We start from the raw sequence: 26,319 nt of genomic DNA, 5'->3' as shown, positions 1-26,319 counted from the left end.
TATCCGTTGCTCCGCCCAGTTTTGCCCCTGGCCCTGCCCACCACCAGCACACGGTCCCCAGAAGGCGCCGTCTCCGAAGAGGCCTCGCCCCTCGGAAGGGCTGGTTGTTGTTTTTCAAACACCCCAAAGGGAATCTCTCTTGCAAGACAATGCTATGGTGGACGGGCTCTCGGCAGCGTCAAAGACGAACAAGTTCGCTGCAGCGGAAGCTTCCGAAACACAAACGCCTGTCTTCGGCAGGCGGGGAAATTTCGCGGTCAAGTGAAAAGCAGCCGCGGTTCGGAGCGAAAGGATTTTGGGGGACGGCTGGCTTGGAAGTTGAAATAAATTGGATTCCATCGGTCTGGGCACAAATAGAGACAAGGGTTCCCTCTCCCACTGGCTGTGTTATCGCAAGTTGTCACAAACCACCACTGAGCAAATTTTATTCTTGCAACTGAAACACTGCAGAGGGTTTGTTTCGCTTTTGGTTGCTTTTTGAGCGTATTATTCACAATTTTTGATGCTTCTCTAGCCGGCTGGGGGTGGGCGTGGGGGGGTTGGCTTTCTCCCTGCACCCGAATGATTGCATTAACTCACATGCAGATTGAATTAACCAGTTGCTTAACTAGAACTGATATGATTACTCAGCCAAGGGTTATTTCTTTCAAGCAGGAGACAGCCTCCAAAGCACTTCTCCAAATTTAAATAAATAAGTTTTTCCCATAAAATTTATATACCGCTTGGTGGGGGTTGGGGTTGGGGGGGGCCCACACCACTAAGCGATTTGCAAAAAGGATAAAACAATGAAATTATCAGTAAAGAGACAGTTAAAAACTGGCATTTTAAACCTTCAGAAATCAGCGCTAGGCTGAAAACGAGATTTCAATGCACTTGAATGTTCTACATGTCTGGAGAGGCTTGCTTAAACTTTTACCCTTTGGGGGGGAAACTAAGCCAACTGAAAAGCATGATTTTAATAATAATAATAGGTCAGAATGAGATTTTCCCGGGTTCCTACAACGCTGCCCAATTTTCCAGTTTGAAATACAGGTTGCAGTTTCGTAAACATTCAATGCACTTTGGAAAAAATGAAGCCCTCTGAAAATGCTGAGGACTGGGGGCTTGATCTTTTAAAAAATAATAATAAGGGAGTGGTATAGTCTCCAAGATTCTCACCACGCTGCCATATTTTTTTGTATTGAAATACAGGTTGCAGGTTTGTAAACATGCATGTAATAATAACAATAATAATAATAAACATTAGTAGTAGGTTGTGCAGGAGAGAAAATTTATCCTAAGCCCTATTGGACACAGCAGCATATCCGCACTGAGCAAATGCATTCAGGGTGGTTAAAAAAGGAGGCGCCTTTGATTCCTGCCAGAACACACAAACGAGCTTTTTAAATACCGGCAGGGAGGAAGAAAGAAAGGGAGGAGAAAATGGAATCCGTTAACACCCTTCCTTCTTAAAGCTCAGCCTGTGCAGAAAAAAAAGGAATCAAATCAATACAGAATCGAATTAATGCAGGGCTGAGAAGGAGACCCTCCGCCACTCAAAGATGGGGAGTGGGGCAGAGGACAGAGGAAAGGGGGGGGTGCAAGAAAGAAGACCCTCCCCAGAGACCCCACTTACCTTCCTTCAGGCAGGCCGGGGGAAATGTAGTGTGACAACCGCGAGCATGACAGGGCTTTCCTGCGCACTGAACGTCCCCCCACTTAGTTAGCTGGTGATCTCAGAAACCTTTGACCGTGGTTAATAAATGACGACTGCTTTAGCAGAGGGGTGGGGGACCCACTCGCCTGCGTAAACATCCCTCCCCCTTGCCTTGGGAGTCAGCCAAGCAAGGCTCCCTTCTCTCCAGACGGATGGATGGATGGATGGATGAATAAGGACTGTCTCTCCTGGCCCACACACGCCCGGCTATGGCAACGGGGAAGATCTGGGGAGAAGCAGGCAGAGGATATGGGGTGGAGACTTTGGGGCACCGTGGAAATGTAGTGTGAGAGCTGACGGGGAGGAAGGGAGCCCAGGAAAAGGACAAAGGACTCGATCAAAATAGCAGGGATTTTTTTTGTCCGCGCATGGAAACCTTGCAGGTCTCGACTTCGAACTCTGGAAGAGAAAGGTGGCTTTCGGACCAGTAGCCAATTTTGCAAGGGGGGAGTTCCCAACAGTTCAGATCCAGGGGAGGGGTGAATGTTGTTTCCTTGGGGGGTGGGGTAATGTGGCAGCAGGTGGGGCCAAAGTGGTGGGGGTTTGTGGAGTGGGTGGGGTTTTGGAAAGGGGCCATGGGTTCAGCTGCAGGTTACCCCGGCACGGATCAATTGGGAGGCCTGATTTCGCATGCTTGTGTGCATCTAGTGTTTACACCATCGTAAAGAGGTTCAGAAAAGGAGGGTGGATCCGTACGAAAGGCGTTCCGAGTTAAAATCAACGCACGCCGACGCAGCCCCACGTAAAAACTACATGCACCGTGAACAAACGTTCATTTCTAAATGCCCCAAGCAAATCGAAGCTATTTTAACACATATAAGAAGAAATAACATTGCACAAACCCCCAATAAAACGATGTAAAACCTAAATTATTATTTTTTAAAAGCCAGAACGAACATAACATTATGAATTTCCCCAGGCAAGATACAGCAGCCTCTTTTAGGTAAATAAAAATCCCCTATCAATTATTTCAGACAGAAAACGTGTAGTCTTTGGTACTGAGTATCTATCCTGTCAAAAGAGCAGATAAACGATGGGGTCTTACCCCAGCTGGACTACAATTCCCATCAGCCCCCACCAGCGCAGATGTATGGGAGTTGAGGTGCAAAAGATCAAGCTGGGGAAGCCTGAATGGACCTCTCTAACATTTGTCCCACCAGCGTGGAAGTCAGAGAGCTTTGTCCGAAACTGCTGCAATTCTACATGTTCGCCCGAGGCGAGCAACAGAAATCATGCAAGCGAATAGGAGCAGAGTTCACTCTTTTCATACATTTCAGTCCATGAACATTACATAATGACATTACACACTGGCCAACGAAATGCCCCAAAGGGAAACCTTGACGCAGGACCTGAGCACAAGAGCCACTCTTCCTTCCTGTTGTTTCCAGCAACAAGCATTCAAAATCATCTAATAGCCTTCCCCTCCACCAATGTTCCTAATCCATTTCTAAAGCCATCATTGCCTCCTGTGGCAGCGAGTTCCACAGTTCAACAGCGTGCTGGGTGAAGAAGGAATTCGTTTTATCTGTCCTCCCAACATTCCACAATTCATTCCACAATCGATAAGGGACTCTAGCAATAAAGGAGGCTGCCTGGGAGGTGGGAGGTAAAGACAGCAAACTTGCAAAGGGGGGGAAACAGGAAGACTAAAGCAATGAGGAGAGAAATTAGAAGAAAAGGAGGAGCAAAAAACTGCTCCAGCTAAGGAAAAGACACTAAGGCAAACAAGAGGGAAGGGAGTGTTGAAAGGCAGCAGCTGATCGGTAAGCGATCAGGAAGGGAGATAAGGGACACTAGCAATAAAGGAGGCTGCCTGGGAGGGGGGAGGTAAAAGCCCATGGATCCTCAGGATTTTTACATTGGGTCGCCCCAAATTCACCATCAGATCACATAGCATGTCCATGGCTACAGCCTGCACCCAAAAAATCACGTATCCACTGTTCTGTGGGGCCGCAGCGTCGGAAAAACGTGGTTACAAAGCATGGATCCACATGAATTCTCAGGAGTTTTGCATTGGGCTACCCCAAATCACATGTCAAATCACATGTCTGTGGCCACAGCATGAACCACAAAAATCACACATCCACTGTTTCGTTCAGATTTTGTTTTTCTTGTTTTCCTCCTCTAAAAACTAGGTGCATCTTATGGAGCGAAAAATACGGTATGTTAGTCTTGGCCAAAACAGGTTTTAGCGGAAGCCGGACTGCAGCAGAATGGAAACGGCGGCGATTGCAACGAATGCCGGAGGGGATGGAAATCTCTCCCTCTTTAAACACCCCTAGTTTAAAGGCACAGGAGTTCAGAAATGAACGTGACCAGCCTATCACTGAGAAAAGGGTGGGGCTATTTCTAATCAATGCTTTGCGGGGACCAATAAGGAAGAGGCCCCTTGCAGCAACCTGTTGTGTTTTCTAGGGAAGGACTAGCTATTCTTTCTCTCATGCCGACAGGGCGCCATTCGAACTCACCGCTGCCTGGAGTTCCGGGTGCTGGCTGTACACGGCGAGCTGCCTGAAAGGCACGTTCTGCTCGTTGAAGGAGATGGTCATGGCAAGCAAGGCGTCGTAGCTCCTCTGTCGGCAGAAGGCAGACAGCTCCTGCTCCAAACCGGGACGGCGCAGGAAGGCCTGAGTGGAGAGGAGGAGCGTGAGAAGAGACAAGGAGGAAGGCAACACAGGCACACCTGAAATGGTTTCTGGCCCCTTCCTGTGCTCACCTGTAGGTTCATGTATACGGCGCTGAGCGCAATCACAGCAGTTTCCCCAGAGAGGGCCTTGAGGTCCTTCCTCAGCATCTGGTCTGTGGTGAGTCCTGGTCATAAAAACATAAGAAGAGCTTTCCTGGATCATGCCAGCGGCCCATCTACCGTATTTTTCGCTCTATAGGACGCACCCGACCATAGGATGCACCTTGTTTTGGAGGGGGAGAAGAAAAAAAAAATCTCCCCTCTCTGCTCAGCGCCCCTTCAGCAAAGCGGCAGGAGAAACGGAGCCCCTTCCATTTCTCCTCCCACTTCGCTGAAGGGGTGCTGTGCAGCTCTCCCTCTCTGCTGAAGCCAGGAGAGTCTTGCTCTCCCGGCTTCAGTGAAAGGAACCCGAAGCCTTCGGAGCACAGCGCGAGTTCCCACTGCGCCCCAAAGGCTTCAGGGATAGCCACCTGAAGCCTTTAGAACGCAGCAGGAACTCGCGCTGTGCTCCAAAGGCTTCGGGTTCCTTTCGCTGAAGCCAGGAGAGTCAGTGCGCACCGACCCCTCTCGTTCTCCAGGCTTCAGTGAAAGCAATGCGAAGCCTCCAGAGCGCGGAGGGAGCGCTTCCTCTGCGCTTCGGAGGCTTTGCCTTGCTTTCGCTGAAGCCAAGGAGCTTGCATTCGCTCCATAGGACGCACACACATTTCCCCTTAATTTTTGGAGGGGAAAAGTGCATCCTACAGAGCGAAAAATACGGTAGTTCAGCATCCCGTTCCCACAATGGCCAAAAATGCCCCAAGAACCTGGGAATCGAGATCGACTGCCTCTGGACCTGGAGGTTCCATAAGAACATCAGAAGAGGTCTCTAGCTGGACCAGGTCAATGGCCCACTTAGTCCAGCATCCCATTCTCGCCGGGTCCAGCCGGATGCCTTGATGGGAAGCCCCTAGGCAGGACCTGAGTTCGAAAGCACTCACCCCGCCTGTGATTCCTAAGAAATAGTACAGTCATACCTCATGTTACGTCCGCTTCATGTTACGTTCTTTCAGGTTACGTCCCGTGGCGACTTGGAAGTACCGGAAAGGGTTACTTCCGGGTTTCGCAGCTCGCGCATGCACAGAAGTGCAAAATGACGTTACGCGCATGCGCAGAAGTGGCGAATTTGAACCTGCGCATGCGCAGATGCGCCGCTGCAGGTTGCGCTCTTTTCATGTTGCGAACGGGCCTCTGGAACGGATCCCGTTCGCAACCAGAGGTACCACTGTACAGTCATACCTTAGGTTTAAGTAGCTTTGGGATGAATATTTTCGGGTTGCGCTCTACAGCGACCCGGAAGTAACGGAGTGCGTTACTTCCGGGTTTCGCCGCTCGCGCATGCGCAGACGCTCAAAATGATGTCACGCGCATGCGCGGAAGCGGTGAATCGTGACCCGCGGATGCGCGGATGTGGGTTGCGTTCGCTTCAGGATGCGAACAGGGCTCCGGAACGGATCCTATTCGCATCCAGAGGTACCACTGTATTCAGAAGCACCTTGCCTCCAGCAGTGGGAGGGAGTTCCAGAGTTTAACTCTGCTCTGGCACAAATAAGGGCTTCCTTTCGCTTGCCTTCAATCACCCAATATTCAGCTTCAAGTTTTATTTTTACAAGAGAGGGAGAGAAACCTTTCTCCCCCCCGATCCACGCTCCCAGAACGATGCATCATCTTATTCACCTCTTACCCTGTCCCTCCTTACTTGCCTTTCCTCTAAATTAAAAATAGCCCCAAGTGTGTATTTTACCTTTTCTTATACGGGAGTTGCCCCACTCCCCCTGCCCTCAGTAGTTTTGGTTGCCCTTTTCTCAACCATTCCGGCTCTGCAATATCCTTTATGAGGCAAGACTAAGGAGGGCGGTGGGCGGCTCATACCTGAGACATCAAACTTGGCCCTCTGCAGGGCTTCAAAGATGACATTTCTCGAGGGCAGATCGGGGAACTTCGACTCCAAAAGGGAAACGTAATGGGTGTCCTTCGCGGTCACTTTGCCAGCTTCAGGGGACATGTTGACACAGTCCAGAACGATCGTGCCTGCAGAGTCAAGGAAGAACCAGGATCAAGAGGCGACACACGACAGTCCAATCCGGAAAGAATCTTTTACGTTTGCAGGTTTGAAAGACAAGAAGGGTGAGAACTGTGGTTCCCAAACTTTGGGGGGGCCAACCTCCCCTCCTTGATTCTACCACCTAAAGGTAAAGGGTAAAGGGACTCCTGACCATTAGGTCCAGTCATGGCCGACTCTGGGGTTGCGGCGCTCATCTCGCTTTACTGGCCGAGGGAGCCGGCGTACAGCTTCCGGGTCCTGTGGCCAGCATGACTAAGCCGCTTCTGGCGAACCAGAGCAGCGCATGGAAACGCCGTTTACCTTCCCGCCGGAGTGGTACTATTTATCTCCTTGCACTTTGACGTGCTTTCGAACTGCTAGGTTGGCAGGAGCAGGGACCGAGCAATGGGAGCTCACCCCGTCACGGGGATTCGAACCACCAACCTTCTGATCGGCAAGTCTGAGGCTCTGTGGTTTAACCCACAGCACCACCCGCGTCCCGGTTCTAGCCCCTACCCATCCCTATTAAAAAGCTTTATGCAGAATAGTGGTTTGCGCAACCCACTAGGGAGGAGAGCAACACAACAAAATTCAAAACAGTAACAATCAATTGCATATTTATTCAAAACCCAGTTAGAACTATTCAGTTTAACGTATGCAGCAAAATTGATCCAGTGATGCCAGTTTTTCAAAGTCTGGGAGCCAGCGACACTTCCAGCACCCCCTCCCACCCCATTGCTTCTTAGTGACCCCTAGGTAATCCTACGGGGGCCCCAGGGGGTGGAAACACCCACTTAGGGAACTAATGGGTTAGAAGACAACTGCTCAGAGGTTATCATTCACTTGCTGATTTAGTAGCAAGCTACCAAGGCTGCAAAGAATTGGTCCCCGAAGAAGAATTCTGTCTAGCTCCAAAGCTGGCTGCCTTAACTAGAACTATGGATGCAAGAAAAATTTGTCAGAACATCAGAAACCTCTGCCATATATGCAACAGTAGCCGCCAGGCTACTGACTGCAAAAAATTGGAAAAGTAGTATAATGCCGACAAAAACAGAGTGGCTTGCCAAATTATTGGAGTATTACAATATGTCCAAAACAATGGGAGAAATTGGAAGGATCTCAAAAGAGAAGATAGACAAGGATTGGAAGGTGTTTAAAGAATATTTGCTAAATCATATTGAAAAACCAGAACTCCTGTTAGAATAAACAGGTTCCGCTATAAATACTAAAATATCAAATACTATGGATAACAATGTGTAACAGAAAAAGAAGTAGAAAGTTGGTTTAATAGTGTGTGAAAGAAAGTAATAGAAATGGAAAGAAATGGAAAGAAATTGCAATTGAGTAGATTGGAAGTCTAGCACAGGGTGGGGTGAGAGAAGGTGGTGGGAAAAGGAAGTACCGTGACCACAGACATGTGATCTGATGGTGAATTTGGGGTGACCCAATGCAAAAATCCTGAGGATCCATGGGCTTTTACCCCCCCCCCGCAGCTTCAGCTAGCCTCCCTTATCTCTCTTCTGATCCCACTGATCAGCTGTTTCCTTTCAACACTCCCTTCCCTTGTTTGCCTTAGTGTGGTATCTTTTCCTTAGCTGGAGCAGTTTTTTGCTCCTCCTTTTCTTCTAATTTATCTCCTCATTGCTTTAGTCTTCCTGTCCCCCCCCCCTTTGCAAGTCTGCTGTCTTTACCTCCCCCCTCCCAGGCAGCCTCCTTTATCTCTAGCGTCCCTTATCTCACTTCCCGATTGCAAACGATCAGCGGCTTTGTTTCAACACCTGCTTCCCTCTTTAAAAAAAAAAAAAAAAGCATGATCTGCTTTTTGCAGGGACCACGCATTCGCTCCATAAGACGCACAAACATTTCCCCTTACTTTTTAGGAAGAAAAAAGTGCGTCTTATGGAGCAAAAAATACGGTATGTGCGGGATTGAATGTGGGTATGTAGGAATATTTTTAAGGATCGTATGAAATGTATGTTTGCTTGTATATCCGTAATATGTATGTATAAATGTTGAATTATCTTAATAAAAAATTTAAATAATAAAAAAAAAAGAACAGAAACCTCTGCCGGATCAAGCCAATGGCCAAACAGACGGCGAAATGAAGACCTGAGCTGCCCTGCAGTTTCCAGCAACAGGTATTCAGAAGCATTACTGCCCCAGACGTTAGAGGCAGAGCGAAGCCATCTTGGCTAGAACCCATTATCAGCCTTCTCTGCCATGAATTTATCCAATCCTCTTTTCGAGAGGGAGCCCAAAAAATCTAGAGCGTGCCATGTTGCCCAACGCTGCTCTGCAGGGCTACGGATTCCCCACCAGCCAGCATTTGCCTGCGGGTTGTTGGTTTTTTAACAAGCAACCACTTCCCCTCACGTCGCTGCAAGCCGCTAGTCCTCACCGTGCAAGAGAGCTGCTGTCTGCCTGTCCAAAACCTGCGACGGGCTCTGCAGGATCCTCTCCGTCACCAGCGTGGCGCACGAGCCCACCGGCTCTGCCGTGACTCTGCAGGGAGGGCCCCGCTCCCGCTCCAGGGGCCGGTGGTCGATCACCTCAACAACCGCCTCCTCCAGTGCCGCATCCCCACTGCAAAACAGGGGAGACGTAGCAGTGTCAATACATGCACCTCAACATGAGCAGATGCTGGAAGATATTTCAGCTTCGCTCGCTGTGCATCCTATCCTGAGAACATGGCTCACCGCTTGAGTCACAGCTAGGGCGCCACTGGGCATGCTTGCAGGTGTACCACCTGGCCAGTAGGGGGAAGTGGTCACTGAGGGAGGGGCCAGGCCCAAGGGTTTAGAGACAGCTCCCCTAGTGTCCATGTACTGCAACTGCATCTATCCCCAAACCATAGTTGTGTGGATCTGTTGGCCAATTCAGTTGTTCTAAGCATAAAGGTAAAGGTAAAGGGACCCCTGACCATTAGGTCCAGTTGTGGACAACTCTGGGGTTGCGGCGCTCATCTCGCATTACTGGCCGAGGCAGCCAGCGTACAGCTTCTGGGTCATGTGGCCAGCATGACTAAGCCGCTTCTGGCGAACCAGAGCAGCGCACAGAAACACCGTTTACCTTCCCGCCAGAGCGGTACCTATTGATCTACTTGCACTTTGAAGTGCTTTCGAACTGCTAGGTTGGCAGGAGCAGGGAACGAGCAACGGGAGCTCACCCCGTCACGGGGATTTGAACCGCCGACCTTCTGATCGTCAAGTCCTAGGCTCAGTGGTTTAACCCACAGCGCCACCCGCGTCCGTTCTAAGCATAGAACACCACATAACACCAGTCTTGAAAGATCTACATTGGCTCCCAGTACGTTTCTGAGCACAATTCAAAGTGTTGGTGTTGAACTTTAAAGCCCTAAACAGCCTCGGTCCAGTATACTCTGAAGGAGCGTCTCCACCCCCATCGTTCTGCCCAGACACTGAGGTCCAGCGCCGAGGGCCTTCTGGCGGTGCCCTCGCTGCGAGAATTGAGGTTACAGGGAACCAGGCAGAGGGCCTTCTCAGTAGTGGCACCCGCCCTGTGGAATGTCCTCCCATCAGATGTCAAAGAGAAGAACAACTACCTGACATTTAGAAGACATCTGAAGGCAGTCCTGTTCAGGGAAGTTTTTAATGTGTGACATTTTAATGTATTTTTAATCTTTGTTGGAAGCTGCCCAGAGTGGCTGGGGAAACCCAGCCAGATGGGCAGGGTACAAATAATAAATTATTATTATTATTATTATTAGGGCTGGGGGACAGCCATGGGGTTTCTCTGGCACCCATGAAGCCTCTGAGCTCCCTCACTGCCCTCTTGGCCACCAAAATCACACACTGCTGAAGGAGGTAGTTGGAAGAGTGACGCTCTTTCTCAATTCCTCCTTCAGCTCTATGTGCTTTTCAAGGCATCCGATTAATTCTACTGGCTCCAGATTTTACCTTGGAAAAGTGATGTGTCTGTGCGTGCGTGCGCATGCCCTTTCTCTTTCTGTCTTTTGTGGGGTGCTGATCTGGGCAAAGGGGATGGAGAAGCCACAAAATCAGGGTGCGGTTCAAAAATGCCGACAACCCATAGCTCATAAGACTCTACTCTCACCTCCAAGTCCTTTGGGTGCCCTACCGCTCCCCTACCTAGACAGCATCTTAAAAAGCAGAGACATCACCTTGCTGACAAAGTAATAGTTAAAAAATAGTTAAAGCTATGGTTTTCCCAGAAGTGAGAGCTGGACCATAAAGAAGGCTGATCGCTTTTGATGCTTTTGAATTCTGGTGCTGGAGGAAACTCTTGAGAGTCCCATGAACTGCAAGAAGATCAAACCGATCCATTCTTAAGGAAATCAGCCCTGAGTGCTCACTGGAAGGACAGATCCTGAAGCTGAGGCTCCAATACTTTGGCCACCTCATGAGAAGAGAAGACTCCCTGGAAAAGACCCTGATGTTGGGAAAGATGGAGGGCACAAGGAGAAGGGGACGACAGAGGACGAGATGGCGGGACAGTGTTCTCGAAGCTACCAGCATGAGTTTGACCAAACCGCGGGCGGCAGTGGAAGACAGGAGTGCCTGGTGTGCTCTGGTCCATGGGGTCACAAAGAGTCAGACAACAACAACAACCCTCTCCACTGACCTCGGCAGGACGTGGTGGTCAACCAGCGTCAGCAAAAGGAGGCCTGCCTGGTGTAGGGTGGCAAGGTCAATCTCGTCCCGGAAGACGAGCGAACTCTCCGCAATGCGCTGCTCTTTGAGGAGGAAGGTGCTCTCCGTGCGCAGAGGGAATTCTGAGCGGGGGATGTTCAGGACCGGGATGAAGGCTGCTTTCGAGTCTGGGGTGGTCTGCGGGGTGCAACGAAAGGTACATTAAAATCCAGGTCTCTGTTGCACGGATAAAATTTCTCATGTTACCCAGTCACTGAGTACCAATAAGAGCCTTGCAGATGTCTCCGAGCAACTGCGGAATTGGATGTCCTCAAACTCTCATTTTGTGGGGGGGAAAGAAGCAGGTTTCTAGTCCTTAAGGATATAAAAACAGGCCCGAAACTGCACAGGCAAAGCCCAGCATCAGTCACGAAGGAACATAGATCATAGATCAGGAAGTGTTGGGGTATAAAGCAAGGAGTCGAAAGGTATAAAGAAAAATATTACAAAGAACCTGTGCAAAAGAGGCAATTAAGCAATATTCCAAGATAAGGCATAATTATCTTTCAGTACTGGCCCTGACTTGGTGGAACGCTCTGTCACAAGAGACTAGGGCCCTGCGGGACTGGACATCTTTCCGCAGGGCCTGCAAGACAGAGCTGTTCCGCCTGGCCTTTGGTTTGGACTCTGGCCCTTATGTTTCCCTCCCCTTACGGTTTTGATCTGTGGGCTACTTTTAAAATGAGGCTGCATTTTAAATTGCATTTTAACCTGTATTTTAAATTGGGTCCCCCCCCCATTATGATTTTACTGTAATTTTACTGGTGTTGGCTGCCCTGAGCCCAGCTTTGGCCGGGGAGGGAGGGGTATAAATAAAATTTTTTATTATTATTAAACAGATCATGTTTTTATATATATATATATATATATATATATATATATATATATATATATATATCTTTTGTCTCCTCCCTTATATCTGACCATACTCAATTGTGTTATTTCCTTTTCCTTTTGTTGGATTGCTGCAATACTCTGTTTGTCTTGTTATATGTTTAATAAAACGATTTATTTAAAATTAAAAAAGGAAAAAAGGAAATGTTCAGCGGCTGAGGGGAAATGTCGCTCCCCATTCTCAGTCTTTTCTTACACAATCCACACCAAATTCAGTCCAGAGGACTCTGAGCCCAGAGCCGCCACATGGGGATGACCTCATCGCGCAGCGCCAGCCTTGCAGGAAAACTGCAGAACCAACCGTGGAAAGGGAGCAAAGAGGGCTCTTCAAAGGGGGCAAAGGGAAATGCTCCAAAGGGTGGAAGCGGAAGACCGACCTTTGCAAAGAAGTAAGCGAGGGCCAAAGCGGACACCATGGAGTCCAGGTCGCAGGCCTCGTTCCCCATCACCACGTGGACCTCTTGGTTCCTCCGGACGTGATCCTACCAAATAAAAACAAAGAAGAATCATAGAATAGAATCATAGAGTTGGAAGAGACCACAAGGGCCATCGAGTCCAACCCCCTGCCAAGCAGGAAACACCATCAGAGCACTCCTGACATATGGTTGTCAAGCCTCTGCTTAAAGACCTCCAAAGAAGGAGAATCCACCACACTCCTTGGCAGCAAATTCCACTGTCAAACAGCTCTTACTGTCAGGAAATTCTTCCTAATGTTTAGGTGGAATCTACTTTCTTGTAGTTTGGATCCATTGCTCCATGTCCGCTTCTCTGGAGCAGCAGAAAACAACCTTTCTCCCTCCTCTATGTGACATCCTTTTATATATTTGAACATGGCTATCATATCACCCCTTAACCTCCTCTTCTCCAGGCTAAACATGCCCAGCTCCCTTAGCCGTTCCTCATAAGGCATCGTTTCCAGGCCTTTGACCATTTTGGCACGTTCCAGTTTGTCAGTGTCCTTCTTGAACTTGATTGTGTAAGAAATTGGAGAGGAAACACAGAGGTTAAGCGATGGCTTTCCCTGGAGAAGGTCCATTCCCAGGTAGCGCTGGGAGAGACTCCTGCCTGAAACCCTGGAGAGATGCTGCCAGTCCATGCGGACAAGCCTGAGCTAGATGGAAGAAGGGTCCAACTCAAGGCTGCTTCCTACGTCTACACATTTTGCAAATGAAGAGAAACGGGTGCCTTGTGGATCGAGCCCAGGAGCGAGAGGCCTGGGTTTACCATTTGCCAGCCAGCGCTGTACTTACGCCCAGAGAAGCCTGTGTAGCCACAGGCCTGCTCCTCGGAAGGAAGGTGGTTTCTGGAGGACGAGAGCGCCTGTGGATTCGGGGGCAAAGGGGGGTGTTCTTGAGGACCTACAACGAAAGTTGTAGCCTTTCAGTGCTGGGTGCTAGGTCAAGGGTCGATCTCCCGCTAGCGAGGGCAGGGTTAAAATCTCCTACTCGGTTGTGAAAACTCAGGGGTTAAGGCCGCAATCACACCAGGCATTGAAAACACACACCTCTCAAAAGAATCCTGGGAACTGTAGCTTGGTAGGATTGATGGGCGCTGCACCTTTGTGAGGAGTGAGCTACAGTTCCCAGGATACAGGACTTTTGCCTTAGTCTCTTTCTCTTTCTGCCTAAGCATATTCCTTCCCTTCCTGCCCCCACCGATAATTTGTAAAAGGGTCACAACTCTGACACGGACACCCCACTATTGCGAACGCAAAACCTTTTGCCAATTGTGCAAGCATTATTTATCGTTTATTATTTACATAGATCTACATTTGTGTGTTGCGGTTGCTACCGGCACCCCAGTGCCCGAGTCTTTGTGTTTTCCTCCTCCTTTCCCATCCTTGTTTTCCTTTTGTGTTACGCCTTTTAAGATGGTCAAATCTGAAGGCGGTCACTGTATTGCTTACTGCTCTGGGACACTTTCCTGCTGAAGAGCAGAGTCTAAAATAAGAGATGGGAATACCACCAACACAAACCAGTCTCTGCCACGAAGCACCTTACACTCTTAAATTAAGGCAGGGAAAGGGGAACAAACTGAAGGGAAGCTCATCCGTGTAGTGTAGGGGTTAGCGTGTCAGACTAGGACCTGGGAGACAGGGTTCCAATCCCCCCACTCAGCCATGAAGCCAGATGTGAGCCAAGTACTGTATTTTTTGCTCTATAAGACTCACTTTTTCCCTCCTAAAAAGTAAGGGGAAATGTGTGTGTGTGTTATGGAGCGAATGCAGGCTGCGCAGCTATCCCAGAAGCCAGAACAGCAAGAGGGATTGCTGCTTTCACTGCGCAGTGATTCCTCTTGCTGTTCTGGCTTCTGAGATCCAGAATATTTTTTTTCTTGTTTTCCTCCTCCAAAAACTAGGTGCATCTTGTGGTCTGGTGCGTCTTATAGAGTGAAAACTACGGTACTATCCCTCTCAGCCTAACCCACTTCACAGTTGTTGTGGGGTTCAGTGAGGAGAGGGAGAACCACGCCAGCCACCTTGAGCTCCTTAATAATAATAAATAAAAATAAATTTTATTTATACCCCGCTCTCCCCTGCCAAAGCCAGGCTCAGGGCGGTTGACACCAATAAAATCACAGTAAAAACATAATAGGGGGGAAAAGAAAAAAACCCAATTTAAAATACAGGTTAAAATGCAATTTAAAATGCGGCCTCATTTTAAAGTAGCTGATAAATCCTTGGAGAAAAAGTGGAATATCAGTGCAATAAATAATAAAAGTAAACGAGGCAATTCGCCTTCTTTATCTTCCGAGGAGACCGTACCGCAATGGAGAACTATACCATGTACCTTTCCGAATATAAGGTTCGGATCCAATTGCAAGGGGCGACCACAAATACACACAAGGCTGCTGTGAGGTGCATTTGGGGTGAGAAGCTGTCGAGAAGCTGGCAAGCGCTTTGCAGAAGCTTTCCCGGTTTAAGCCCATTTCCCTGGCCGCTGGGGAGACCTTGAAAGGTTTCTCTCATCTGCACAACCTAAGAGGCACCAGGCGCCGTTTCCCGGCTACTGCGAAACGCCACGGCCCATTTGCTAAAGCACTCCAAGAGATAAGGCGGCCCAAGGTAAACTGATTTCCTCCCAGGAGCAGCCTTGAAAGCGCGAGGCTGTGGCTAGGGTAAAGGCAGAGAAAACAGCCGCAGATGGTTGAGATGCAAAAAGGGAAATTAAAATCGAGGAGGGAGAGAGTGGTTTTAAAAAAAGAAATCAGACAGGAGAGATAGGCGTCAGCACTTTGTGCAGAACATTGCTCGAGGGCCGTGGAGAAACGGATGCCCTTTTAGAAGAAGATCTCTCTCTCAAAGCACATTAGTCCAGTGTTATTGCAGCCCATATAGGCTGATGTAGAGACATCACCTTGCTGACAAAGGTCTGTATTGTTAAAGCTATGGTTTTCCCAGTACAGTTACATACGGGCTACATACGCTATAGGTTACAGACTCCGCTAACCCAGAAATATTACCTCGGGTTAAGAACTTTTCTTCAGGATGAGAACAGAAATTGCGCGGCGGCAGCAGGAGGCCCCATTAGCTAAAGTGGTACCTCAGGTTAAGAACAGTTTCAGGTTAAGAACGGACCTCTGGAACGAATTAAGTACTTAACCCGGGGTACCACTGTAGTGATGTATGGAAGTGAGAACTGGACCATCAAGAAGGCTGATCGCCGAAGAATTGATGCTTTTGAATTCTGGTGCTGGAGGAGACTCTTGAGAGTCCCATGGACTGCAAGAAGATCAAACGTATCCATTCTGAAGGAAATCAGCCCTGAGTGCTCACTGGAAGGACAGATCCTTAAGCTGAGGCTCCAAGACTTTGGCCACCTCATGAGAAGAGAAGACTCCCTGGAAAAGACCCTGATGTTGGGAAAGATGGAGGGCGCAAGGAGAAGGGGACGACAGAGGACGAGATGGTGGGACAGTGTTCTCAAAGCTACCAGCATGAGTTTGACCAAACTGTGGGAGGCAGCGGAAGACAGGAGTGCCTGGCATGCTCTGGTCCAGGGGGTCACGAAGAGTCAGACATGACTAAACGACTAAACAACAACAACAACAAGTTCAGCATCTTATTTCTCACCACGGCCAATCGGATGCCTCCAAAAAGCCTGAAGGGAGGGTGCGAGGAACACGGCCCTCTCTTTCCCCACGGCTTGCACCTGGAATTCAGAGGCACAGCCACCTCAGATCTTGGTGCAGCTGGGTTAGAAACTTAGATATAGAAGCTAGGCGCACAATGGACTAAGGCAGAGGTTTTTAAACTGCAGTTGCCAACCTAGCGCCCAGAAATCTCCACGTACAGTGGACGCTCGGGTTGCGAACGTGATCCATGCGGGATGCGAGCTCGCAACCTGCAGCGTTCACAACCCACGTCTGCTCACATGCGGGTTGCGTTTCGGCGCTTCTGCGCATACGCAAAGCTCAATTTAGCGCTTCTGCGCATGCGCGACCGGCAAAACCCGGAAGTAACCTGTTCCGGTACTTCCGGGTTCTGGTGGTCTGCAACCCAAAAAAAATGCAACCTGAAGCGGCTATAACCTGAGGTATGACTGTAGTCGCATTTGGACACGCGTCAGTAGCAAAAGGCGCCTGGTGAATTTCGAGCGCTGGGGTGCAGCCGTTGTGGCGGATGATGGGTTCAGATACCTAGGGTCTCTTGTCTGTAACTTTTCTGTTGCTCCCACCACGAGAAGAAGAAAAAAGGAAGCATGAAAAGATCACTTGGGTAGTCCTGGTGATTTAATAACCCTCTCCACTAACAGGATTAAAAATAGTAGCAACAGCTCTCTGAGTTTTGCAATGCAGTGCTTTGGCCAAGTCATGTTCACAGAAATGCACCCAGAGAATGTCTATCAGTGAAATAAATGCAGGAATTTGGGGCTAAGCAGCTTAAGGTACGCGGGTGGCGCTGGGACGCGGGTGGCGCTGTGGGTAAAACCTCAGCGCCTAGGGCTTGCCGATCGCATGGTCGGCGGTTCGAATCCCCGCGGCGGGGTGAGCGCCCGTCTTTCGGTCCCAGCTCCTGCCCACCTAGCAGTTCGAAAGCACCCCAAAAAGTGCAAGTAGATAAATAGGTACCGCTTTATAGCGGGAAGGTAAACGGCGTTTCCATGCGCTGCGTCACGCTGGCCATGTGACCTGGAAGTGTCTCCGGACAGCGCTGGCCCTCGGCCTCTTAAGTGAGATGCACGCACAACCCTAGAGTCGGACACGACTGGCCCGTACGGGCAGGGGTACCTTTACCTTTACCCAGCTTGTTTTAGATGCCCGTTCTAATTTGTGAGTGTGTTTTGGATGCCTGTTCCATGGCGTTTCTCGAACTTGGGTCCCCAGCTGTCGTTGGACTACACCCCCCATCATCCCTGACCACTGGTCCTGCTAGCTCTTGATGATGGGAGCTGTAGTCCAGCAACAGCTGGGGACCCAAGTTCGAGAAACGGAAACACGGCTTTGCAAAAACGTGTGTCTTCAGCATAATGGCAAAAATGTGTCTCTTAGGCAAAACCATTTATTATTACTGAAGCACTGAACATTCTTTTCTGAAGGTTTCTTTTTTTAATTGCAAACTGACATAGAAATGTGGAGAACTGAGCTTAAGATTGGGGGGAAAACGAAAAACTTGAGAGAAACCAAAATCAACCACAGACATATTTTCCCATTAAAAGCAACCTCTCTAGCTAAAGAAAAGGAAGGAAATTTTCATAGACGCAAACTCCCTCTATTAAAAGTTTGTCGGGCTAAGGGAGACAGGTCTGAAAATTATTATTATTATTTATTGAATTTATATAAAACGAGGGTGCACTGCAAACAGTGGCAATCAGATATCTGCTGATGGGGCAGGAAGTCTGCTGATTCAGGACACGAGGTGATTTATCACCCTATCTGTGGGTTTGGACAGAGCCTGGTGGCGAAGCGTTCCTCAATGTACCAAGCAAACACGTACATAAATATATAAACCACATGTCTGAAGCAGCACAGAAAAACAGCCCTGGAGCTATTTTGACTCCCAAACTGACCAAATGATTTCTCCGCAAGGTCAAGGAAAATGGAAAAGCCTCCCCATTGTCTTTTCCTTCACAAATCCTGTCTTAAGGGTATGTCTGTGTATGAATAGGGTGAGCCTGTGACCTGGCTCAGAAACTAAGTATTTATCATTACAAAAGACTGGCCAGGCTCCCCAGGGTATCCAATCAAGTGAGCATTAACAGGTAACCTGCCAGACAGGAAGTAAACAACGCACTCAGATTTCTGTTGTAGACCACCCTTTCGGTGATGTAGGTATGATGCGTCTGGGGGGGTGGTCTTACTCTACACCCCTTCTGTGATGTATGTATGATGTTTCTGGAGGTGGTCTTGGACTCCAGGGCTGTCAATTTAAAACGTCTATTTAAGGGCGGGCACACCTTGGTTCTGCGACCTCCTCTTTCTCCTGCATGTGAAGGGGGCACCCTGTTGCAACAGTTCAATAATGATCAGGCTTACTAGCTGCTTTGCTTCTCAATATTCTCTGGGTGGCCTGTTATTTTCTCTGACCGATGGAGAACCTACAAAGGACTCTTGTGTCCCCCAGAAGGGAATAAGGGCAGATTTACCTTTATTACAGGCAACACAGTAGAAGCTTTGTGAATTAATGCTGGGCATAAAAAGGTAAAGAGACCCCTGACCATTAGGTCCAGTCGTGACCGACTCTGGGGTTGCGGCGCTCATCTCACTTTACTGGCCGAGGGAGCCGACATGCAGCTTCCGGGTTATGTGGCCAGCAGGACTAAGCCGCTTCTGGCGAACCAGAGCAGCGCACGGAAATGCCATTTACCTTCCCGCCGGAGCGGTACCTATTTATCTACTTGCACTTTGACGTGCTTTCGAACTGCTAGGTTGGCAGGAGCAGGGACCGAGCAACGGGAGCTCACCCCGTCGTGGGGATTCGAACCGCCAACCTTCTGATCAGCAAGTCCTAGGCTCAGCGGTTTAACCCACGGCGCCACCCGCATCCCATGAATGCTGGGCATGGAGAGATGTTTTTCTCCCTCTCTCAAAACACCCAATGAAACTGAACAGTAGAAGATTCCGGACAGATAAAAAGGAAGAATTTCTTCATGTAGCACAGTGAAACTATGGAACCCCCGGCCACAGGAGGCAGTAATAATAACCACCAATTTAAGAGCATAAGAAGAGGCTGCTGGATAAGGCCAGCATCCTGTTCTCACAGAAGCCAACCAGCTGCTTGTTGGGAACCAGCAAGCAGGATCCTAGCGCAAGAGCAACTCTCCCTTCCTTAGGGTTTCCAGCAACTGGGATTGTAGTCACTGATGGCCATCCCTTACCAAACTACAGTTCCCTTGGGTTACTTTTTTTCTCTACGCCAGGCATAGGCAAACCCGGCCCTCCAGATGTTTTGGGACTACAACTCCCATCATCCCTAGCTAGCAGGACCAGTGGTCAGGGATGGTGGGAGTTGTAGTCCCAAAAACATATGGAGGGCCTATGCCTGCTCTATGCTTTGCTGGCCTAGCCTCTGGGGCTCTGCTGACTGCCAAAGGCCGGTTGCGGTGCTGTTATTGCATTCAACAATCACGAGAGAAGAATGATTCATGTTTTAAAAATGGAAAAAAGGAAGATACACACAATAAACCGTATAGAAGAAGAGATTGTAAGCACTCAGATGCCACGCTTTGACAATGCGCCCAGCGCAGATGGCTTTTTTCTTATACAAACCAACAAAGGGAGGAGGGGGGGAATAAATCATTTTGGCAACTGCAAATAAAACAGTGATTGTCAAAAGGAAACAGAGGTGCCTCTCACCCTAGATTTCATCCCGAACATGAGCTCGAGGCAATGGTCCCAATCCCAGGTACTAGCGGTCCCCACTGTGGTTATATGACAGGTTTGGAAAGGCACTTTGCTTGTGTTCAGAAACACTCTCATTCTCTCCCTCCTCCAATAGAGCATATTTAGGAAAAGGAAAAAAAGATGGATTCAGCTGCCTAGGATTTTTTCTTCTTTGATTTCCTTGCTGGAAAGATGCTTCCAGGTCTGAACTTTCATGAGACTGTGAATGTAAGAAGAAACCCCAGTGGTGGTTCAGACCCAGGGCTGACCCGGTTGAGCTTCCTGGCTCACCAGCAGGACATGGTGGATCCTGCCATTTGTCTTGGGCATCCAGTAATCAATGATAGACTGCCTTTGAAGCTGGAAGTTCCATCTACGTAACTGGATCAATTTTAGATACTGTACCGCCTTTTCATGTATCAGGGCAGGCAGTCCTTTTTCAGGCTGAGGGCCGCATCCTCTCACTGGGAACCTTCTGGGGGCCGGGAAAAAGAGAGTACAGCAATGCACATGACTCTTCTGTAAATCTGGCTGCCTTCCAGACACAAGTCAAGAAGTTTCTACATGCGCACAGACCTCCATCTGGCAAGCAAGAGGCATGAGCAGAGTTCAAGGACACATTCCAGCCAGGCAGAAACACTCAAGGGAGGGGTGGAGCAGGGCTGGTGAGGGGTGTGGCCTGAGGAGAGTCCTGAGGGCCAGATAGAGAGGCTTGGGGGCCGCATTCATCTGCATGGCCTGAGGTTCCACATATGCTTAAGGGGTGGGGAGGGTTGCAAGGTGGCCAGAGACAAAGCCACCACCGGACTGATCCCTCACCAATTTGTCTAATCACTGTCTGATGAGCAGGCTTAATTAAACCTCAAACAAATCTAATTTGTCCTCAAACTGGCTTTCAGCAACTTGGTGCCCTCCAGATATTGTGTGACTCCAACCCCAAAACACCAGATTGGCGCAGGCCTCCTTAAACAATCCTCTCATTGTTCCTTCCAGAAAAACAAGTTTTATAAACACTTGCAAAACAAAACACTCGTTTCTTATTTTTGGACCCCCTGAGTTTAAAAAACAACAACAACCCTTAGCGCAACAACTTTTTCTTGTTTTCCTTTTCTAACCCCTTCTCCCAATTACTAGGCTGCTTCATGGCGGAGAATCCTAAAATATCTGTCGGCTTTCTGAAAGCCACCGCAGGCCGGTTCAATCCTCCCTGGAACCGAATCGTCGCTTTGAAGAACGCGGTGTGGAGCACATGGTTGGAGCCTCACCTTACCTTCGGGCAAAGAACCGCTCTTCGTCTCAACAGCAAACTCCCTTTGCAGACACGAAAAGTAACTGGAACTGTTCTTAGCAAAGGATCATCCACTTTGGGTGGACTTCTTGCTGTTGGCACCCGTCTGTCTCGAGAGACAATGGAGTGCCCCTCTGGGGGTGCAGGGTCAAACCGCTGCATTAGCAGCACTGAAGTGACCTCCCCTGGGCGCAAGCTTGGGCAGCGGGTCTGGAGGTCCTGGGCTGCCCAGATAACAAGACCCCCCCTCTTGGCCTCGCTGCTGTGGTCCAAATGAAACTCTACAGTCACAGGCAACACGCGGCTAATAATGTTCTAACAAAATATTTGTCACACGTATTATTTCACAGTTCTTAAACAGAAAATATGTAATGGAGTCACAAATAATGAAAATCAATCAATATTGCATGAACAAAATTAGAGAATGTAATCAATCAGTATCAAAGAGGCAAATACAGTGGTACCTTGGGTTACATACACTTCAGCTTACATATGCTTCAGGTTACAGACTCCACTAACCCAGAAATAGTACCTCAGGTTAAGAACTTTGCTTCAGGATGAGAACAGAAATCGTGCTCTGGCGGCGCGGCGGCAGCAGGAGGCCCCATTAGCTAAAGTGGTGCTTCAGGTTAAGAACAGTTTTAGATTAAGAACGGACCTCTGGAACGAATTAAGTACTTAAGCCGAGGTACCACTGTACAGTGGATGCCTCGGGTTGAGAATGTGATCCGTGAGGGATGCACGTTCGCAACCCGCAGTAGCACGTCTGTGCATGCACGTGTTGCAATTCGATGCTTCTGCGCAAAGCGCGATTTAGCGCTTCTGCGCATGTGTGACAGTCGAAACCCGGAAGTAACCCGTTCCGGTACTTCCAGGTTTTGGCGGGGCATAACCCGAAAAAACGCAACCTGAAGTGGCTGTAACCCGAGGTATGATTGTAAGCCTTTCAACAGTTGCAATCCTGTAACCGTGCAGTAATGGACGCTCCAAACATAGAGCAGTTTTCCCGGATGATGAATTGTTTCGATAGTAACTCTTCATCAGCTTGCGATGATGTAACATATTTTCTGTTTAAGAATTGTTGAAATAACACGTGTTACAAATATTTTGTTAGACCATTACTAGCCATGTGTTTAGAGTTGCCTGTGTTGCAACACAGAGGATTTCCTTTGTTACATATCGGTGGTCCAAAGCAAAGCAGAGCAAAATATTTGGCACCAGCTGGGCTGCAGGAGTTACTGGAAGGAGGCGTACAAGGCACCATCCAACCTCTTAGGGACCCCACTACGGATTTGTGTAGGGTTTACTCCTTAGATACAGCGGTATCTTGGTTCCCGAACGGCTTTGCTGACGAACAAATCGACTCCTGAACGCAGCAAACCCGGAAGTAAGTGTTCCGGTTTGCAAAGGTTTTTCAGAAGCCGAACATCTGTTTCAACTGTCGGCATTGTTTCTGGGGCAAATCAGAAGCCGCGCTTTGGTTTCCAAACGTTTTGGAAGTCGAACAGACTTCCGGAACGGATTCCTTTCGACTTCCAATGCACGACTGTGTTGTAAACAAAAATTGCCCTTTTCCCTTATGGGGTATCCAAGAGCCCATAGAGTCCTTACATAGGTTCCCTATTGGTAGGAGAAAAGAACAGAGGCCAACCAGCGAATATTGAGAAGCAAAGCAGCTAGTAAGCCTGATCTTTATTGATCTGTTGCAACAGGGTGCTCCCCTCACATGCAGGAGAGGAGGAGAAACCCAGAAAAATGGCGTACAAGGCCTTATAAAGACTTTTGAAATCGCCTCGCCACCCTGTAGATCAAGACCACCCCCAGAAACATCATACATACATCACAGAAGGGGTATAACCTAAGACCACCCCTCAGATACATCATACCTACATCACAGAAAAGGCGGTCTACAACAGAAATTTGAATGTTGTTTATCTCCTGTCTGGCAGGTTACCTGATTGGATTGCCTGGGTAGCCTGGCCAGTCTTTTGTAATGATAAATACTTAGTTCCTGAGCCAGGTCACAGGCTCACACCTTATTCATATCTTAAATGTGCCCTTAAGACAAGATTTGTGAAGAAAGAGACAATGGGGAGGTTTCCCACTTTGACCTTGCAGAGAAAACATTTGCTCGGTTTAGGAATCAAAATGGTTTCAGGTGGGTCTTCCTGTGCTGATCTATGTACGTGCTTGGTTGGTACACTTATGAACATTACCATATATCTAAGACCATAAAATTCCTATCACAACTGTACAGACATATATGCACCCGCTGTCCAAAAGACCTCCATAGCTCAGGGGTTCAGAGTGCGTGCTGACAGTCCCAGGCTCAACCCCACATTGGCATAACCCTGGAGAGCTGCTGCTGCTGCCGGTCAGTGCGGAAAAACAGGGTTGCCATATTTTGAAGAGCAAAACATGGACACAAAAGAGGACTATGGATCGCTATGACGACTCTACCCAAGAAAAAGATATAGACATATCAGATATAGACATAGCTCAACAACTTTGGGCCAAATAGTAATAATAATAATAGGGTCCAGATTTTCACTTTTTGAAATATAGCAACCCTATTAAGTAATATAATAATAGGGGAAATGTATATGCACACAAATATGGAAGGGAGGAATGTATGTAAGTATGTATCTATCTCTTTTTAGGACCCACCTTGTTTCTGTAATTTTAAGCTGTTTCAAACAGTTTTTACTACAGTATTGTGTTTCAATTGTTGGGCAGGCAATAAATTGTAATAATAATAATCTATTTCTCTCATATATAGGTATGTAGGTGTGTGTGTGTATATATATACAGTGGTACCTCGGGTTAAGTACTTAATTTGTTCCGGAGGTCTGTACTTAACCTGAAACTGTTCTTAATCTGAAGCATCACTTTAGCTAATGGGGGCCTCCCACTGCTGCTGCGCCGCTGGAGCACGATTTCTGTTCTCATCCTGAAGCAAAGTTCTTAACCTGAAGCATTATTTCTGGGTTAGCGGAGTCTGTAACCTGAAGGGTATTTAACCTGAAGCGTATGTAACCCGAGGTACCACTGTGTGTGTGTGTGTGTGTGTGTGTGTGTGTGTATATAGACACACACACACACACATATATATATATATGTGTGTGTGTGTGTATATATACACACACACATATATACACAGACACACACACACACATATATATATATATATATATATATACACACACACACATACATATATATATATATATATATATATATATACAGATATGATGCTGTACACACACACACACACACACACACACTCATATCCATCATATTTACAGCTCCGCACCCAGCTCCGCATCCCTGCCCAGGGTGACACAATTTCCTCTCACGAGACCGTCCCTTTTAAAAGCAGCCTGTATTTCTACATCTATATATGGCGTGGCGGGTACCTGAAGGGCGGCTTTGCGGCCTCCCAGGAAGCTCTCCATGTCCGAGGCGGAGCTGGCGGAGGGGGAGGAGGCCGCCTGGCGGAGCCCGCGAGAGGGGAGGAGGAGGACGGAAAGGGTTGCTGCTCCTCCTCCTCCTCCCTCTCTTCTTTCTCCCGCCGCGGCCTGCTCCCCCTCCCCCGCCAAGCAGGCGGCTTCGCCGGGAGGGAGAACAAATCGAGGGCGGGGATCGCCGCGGGGCCTACATGTGGGGAAATCGTGTCGTGCTTGTGCAACCCAGTCAGATGGGCGGGGTACTAGCAACAACAACAACAACAACAACAACATCGTTATTATTTATTACTGTTTTATTTTAGAGCAAAGGGACAAGCAAGCGACCGAGCGCCTTTTTTTGGCAGTTAAGCGAGCGTCGTTCCCTCAGGGTGTTTTTTTTTAAGGGGCGGGGCACGTCGACCGCACAGGGGCGCAGGCTGATCCTGACAGGCAGAGCGGGACGTCAGTCAGAGGACGGTGCGCACGCGCAGAAGAGCACTTGTGCTCTCTTCCGCCCCGCCTCTGCGCCGACAGTTGCTCGAACTTACTACAGGCGGCAGGGCCAGCGTGGCGTAGTGGCCGCGCCGTCGGCGGAAGTGACGAAATCGGGAAAGCGAGAGAGAGGGGCAGCCGCCATCCTGCCAGTCGCGGGTTCGAGTCCCACCGCCCACGTTTCTGAACCACTGTGGGGTTGCATAATACCAAAAGCTCTTCTAAGTTTAAACCCGTTGAAATGGGTTTAATTAATGAATTGAGATTCATGCTTCTTAATAGACCTCGCTTAGGTGCAGTTCATTTCAATGGGTCTACTCGTTGGTAGTGTCAGCTCCCACTGAATTCAATGAGCCTTGAATCGTCTGAGTAAACGTGAATATTCGGGGCTGGGCTGTGTCAGCTCAAGCCAGTTGTTGTAGCCGACAACGCCCTGCTCAGCGTAGACCCATTTAAATTGATGACATGCCTCAAAGACTATTTAGTTAAATATGTTAAGATAACTTAATTGGAAAAACTTGCAAATACCAAATAGGCTTAGGATTTAAATATGAATTGTTAGAGAATAACATGTTTAAAGTTAAAATGAAAAGAAAGATGTTAAGTGATGAAGTTAATTTTATGAGAAAATTGGTTTTGGAAAACTGTTACAATGATATACACTGAAATTCAGCCAGGGGGGATTTGAGGAAGTCACATAACAATGTTACTAAGATTGGATTAAGTACAATTAAGATCTATGTTTGTTTGTTTTAAAATTTTGGAAAATCATTTAAAAAAATGGGGGGGGGAATAAATTGATGACATGCCCATTGTTTTCAGTGGGTCTGCTCTTGAGTAGCACTTAGTTGCATATAACCCAATGGGGGAGTGCTGCAGCGCAACTGGGTGATGTTGCAGTGCACCCCATGCATACTCTTATTTCTGAGGAAGCGTGCATAGGAGTGCGTTGTAGGAACGCAATCCTAGCACAGTTTACCTGAGAGTAAACCTACTTCTGATTGCTCTGCAGGGCTGCAATGCAACACACACAGAGTGAAAACAGTGGGACTTAATTCAGAGTAAACATAACTAGGAAAGAGCTATCAGCTCACTTGGGGGTGTCAGGCTAGGACCTAACAGACCAGGGTTCAAGTCCTCCCTTAGGCTTGAAGCTGACAGCATGTGACCTTGGGCGAGTTATTGACTGTCAGTCTGACCTACCTCCCTGGACTGTTGTTAGGATAAAATGGAAAACCATGCTTGG

General features: G+C 48.3%; 1 protein-coding gene across 2 annotated transcripts in view; it reads right to left on the bottom strand.

Moving 5' to 3' along the window:
• Window positions 1-24,890, bottom strand: part of PRUNE1 (prune exopolyphosphatase 1) — a 34,406-nt gene extending 9,516 nt beyond the window's left edge. Inside the window, exons 1-8 of one of the 2 annotated variants that reach the window (XM_080984665.1) lie at window positions 24,552-24,890; window positions 13,277-13,384; window positions 12,404-12,508; window positions 11,065-11,270; window positions 8,861-9,045; window positions 6,291-6,449; window positions 4,413-4,507; window positions 4,165-4,323 (exon numbers count right to left, since the gene is read on the bottom strand). In XM_080984665.1, coding sequence (XP_080840791.1) covers window positions 4,165-4,323; window positions 4,413-4,507; window positions 6,291-6,449; window positions 8,861-9,045; window positions 11,065-11,270; window positions 12,404-12,508; window positions 13,277-13,384; window positions 24,552-24,875 — 1,341 coding nt within the window. In that variant the 5' untranslated portion in view covers window positions 24,876-24,890. The remainder of the gene's footprint in view (window positions 1-4,164; window positions 4,324-4,412; window positions 4,508-6,290; window positions 6,450-8,860; window positions 9,046-11,064; window positions 11,271-12,403; window positions 12,509-13,276; window positions 13,385-24,551) is intronic. The other variant, XM_080984666.1, reaches the window with a different exon arrangement.
• Between the last annotated feature and the right edge of the window lie 1,429 nt (window positions 24,891-26,319).

This window comes from Podarcis pityusensis (genome assembly GCF_964106645.2).
Source record: "Podarcis pityusensis genome assembly, chromosome: 16".
NCBI classification, from domain to species: domain Eukaryota; kingdom Metazoa; phylum Chordata; class Lepidosauria; order Squamata; family Lacertidae; genus Podarcis; species Podarcis pityusensis.
The sequence above is the reverse complement of the archived record's forward strand: the minus strand, read 5'-3'. Positions and strand labels throughout refer to the sequence as shown.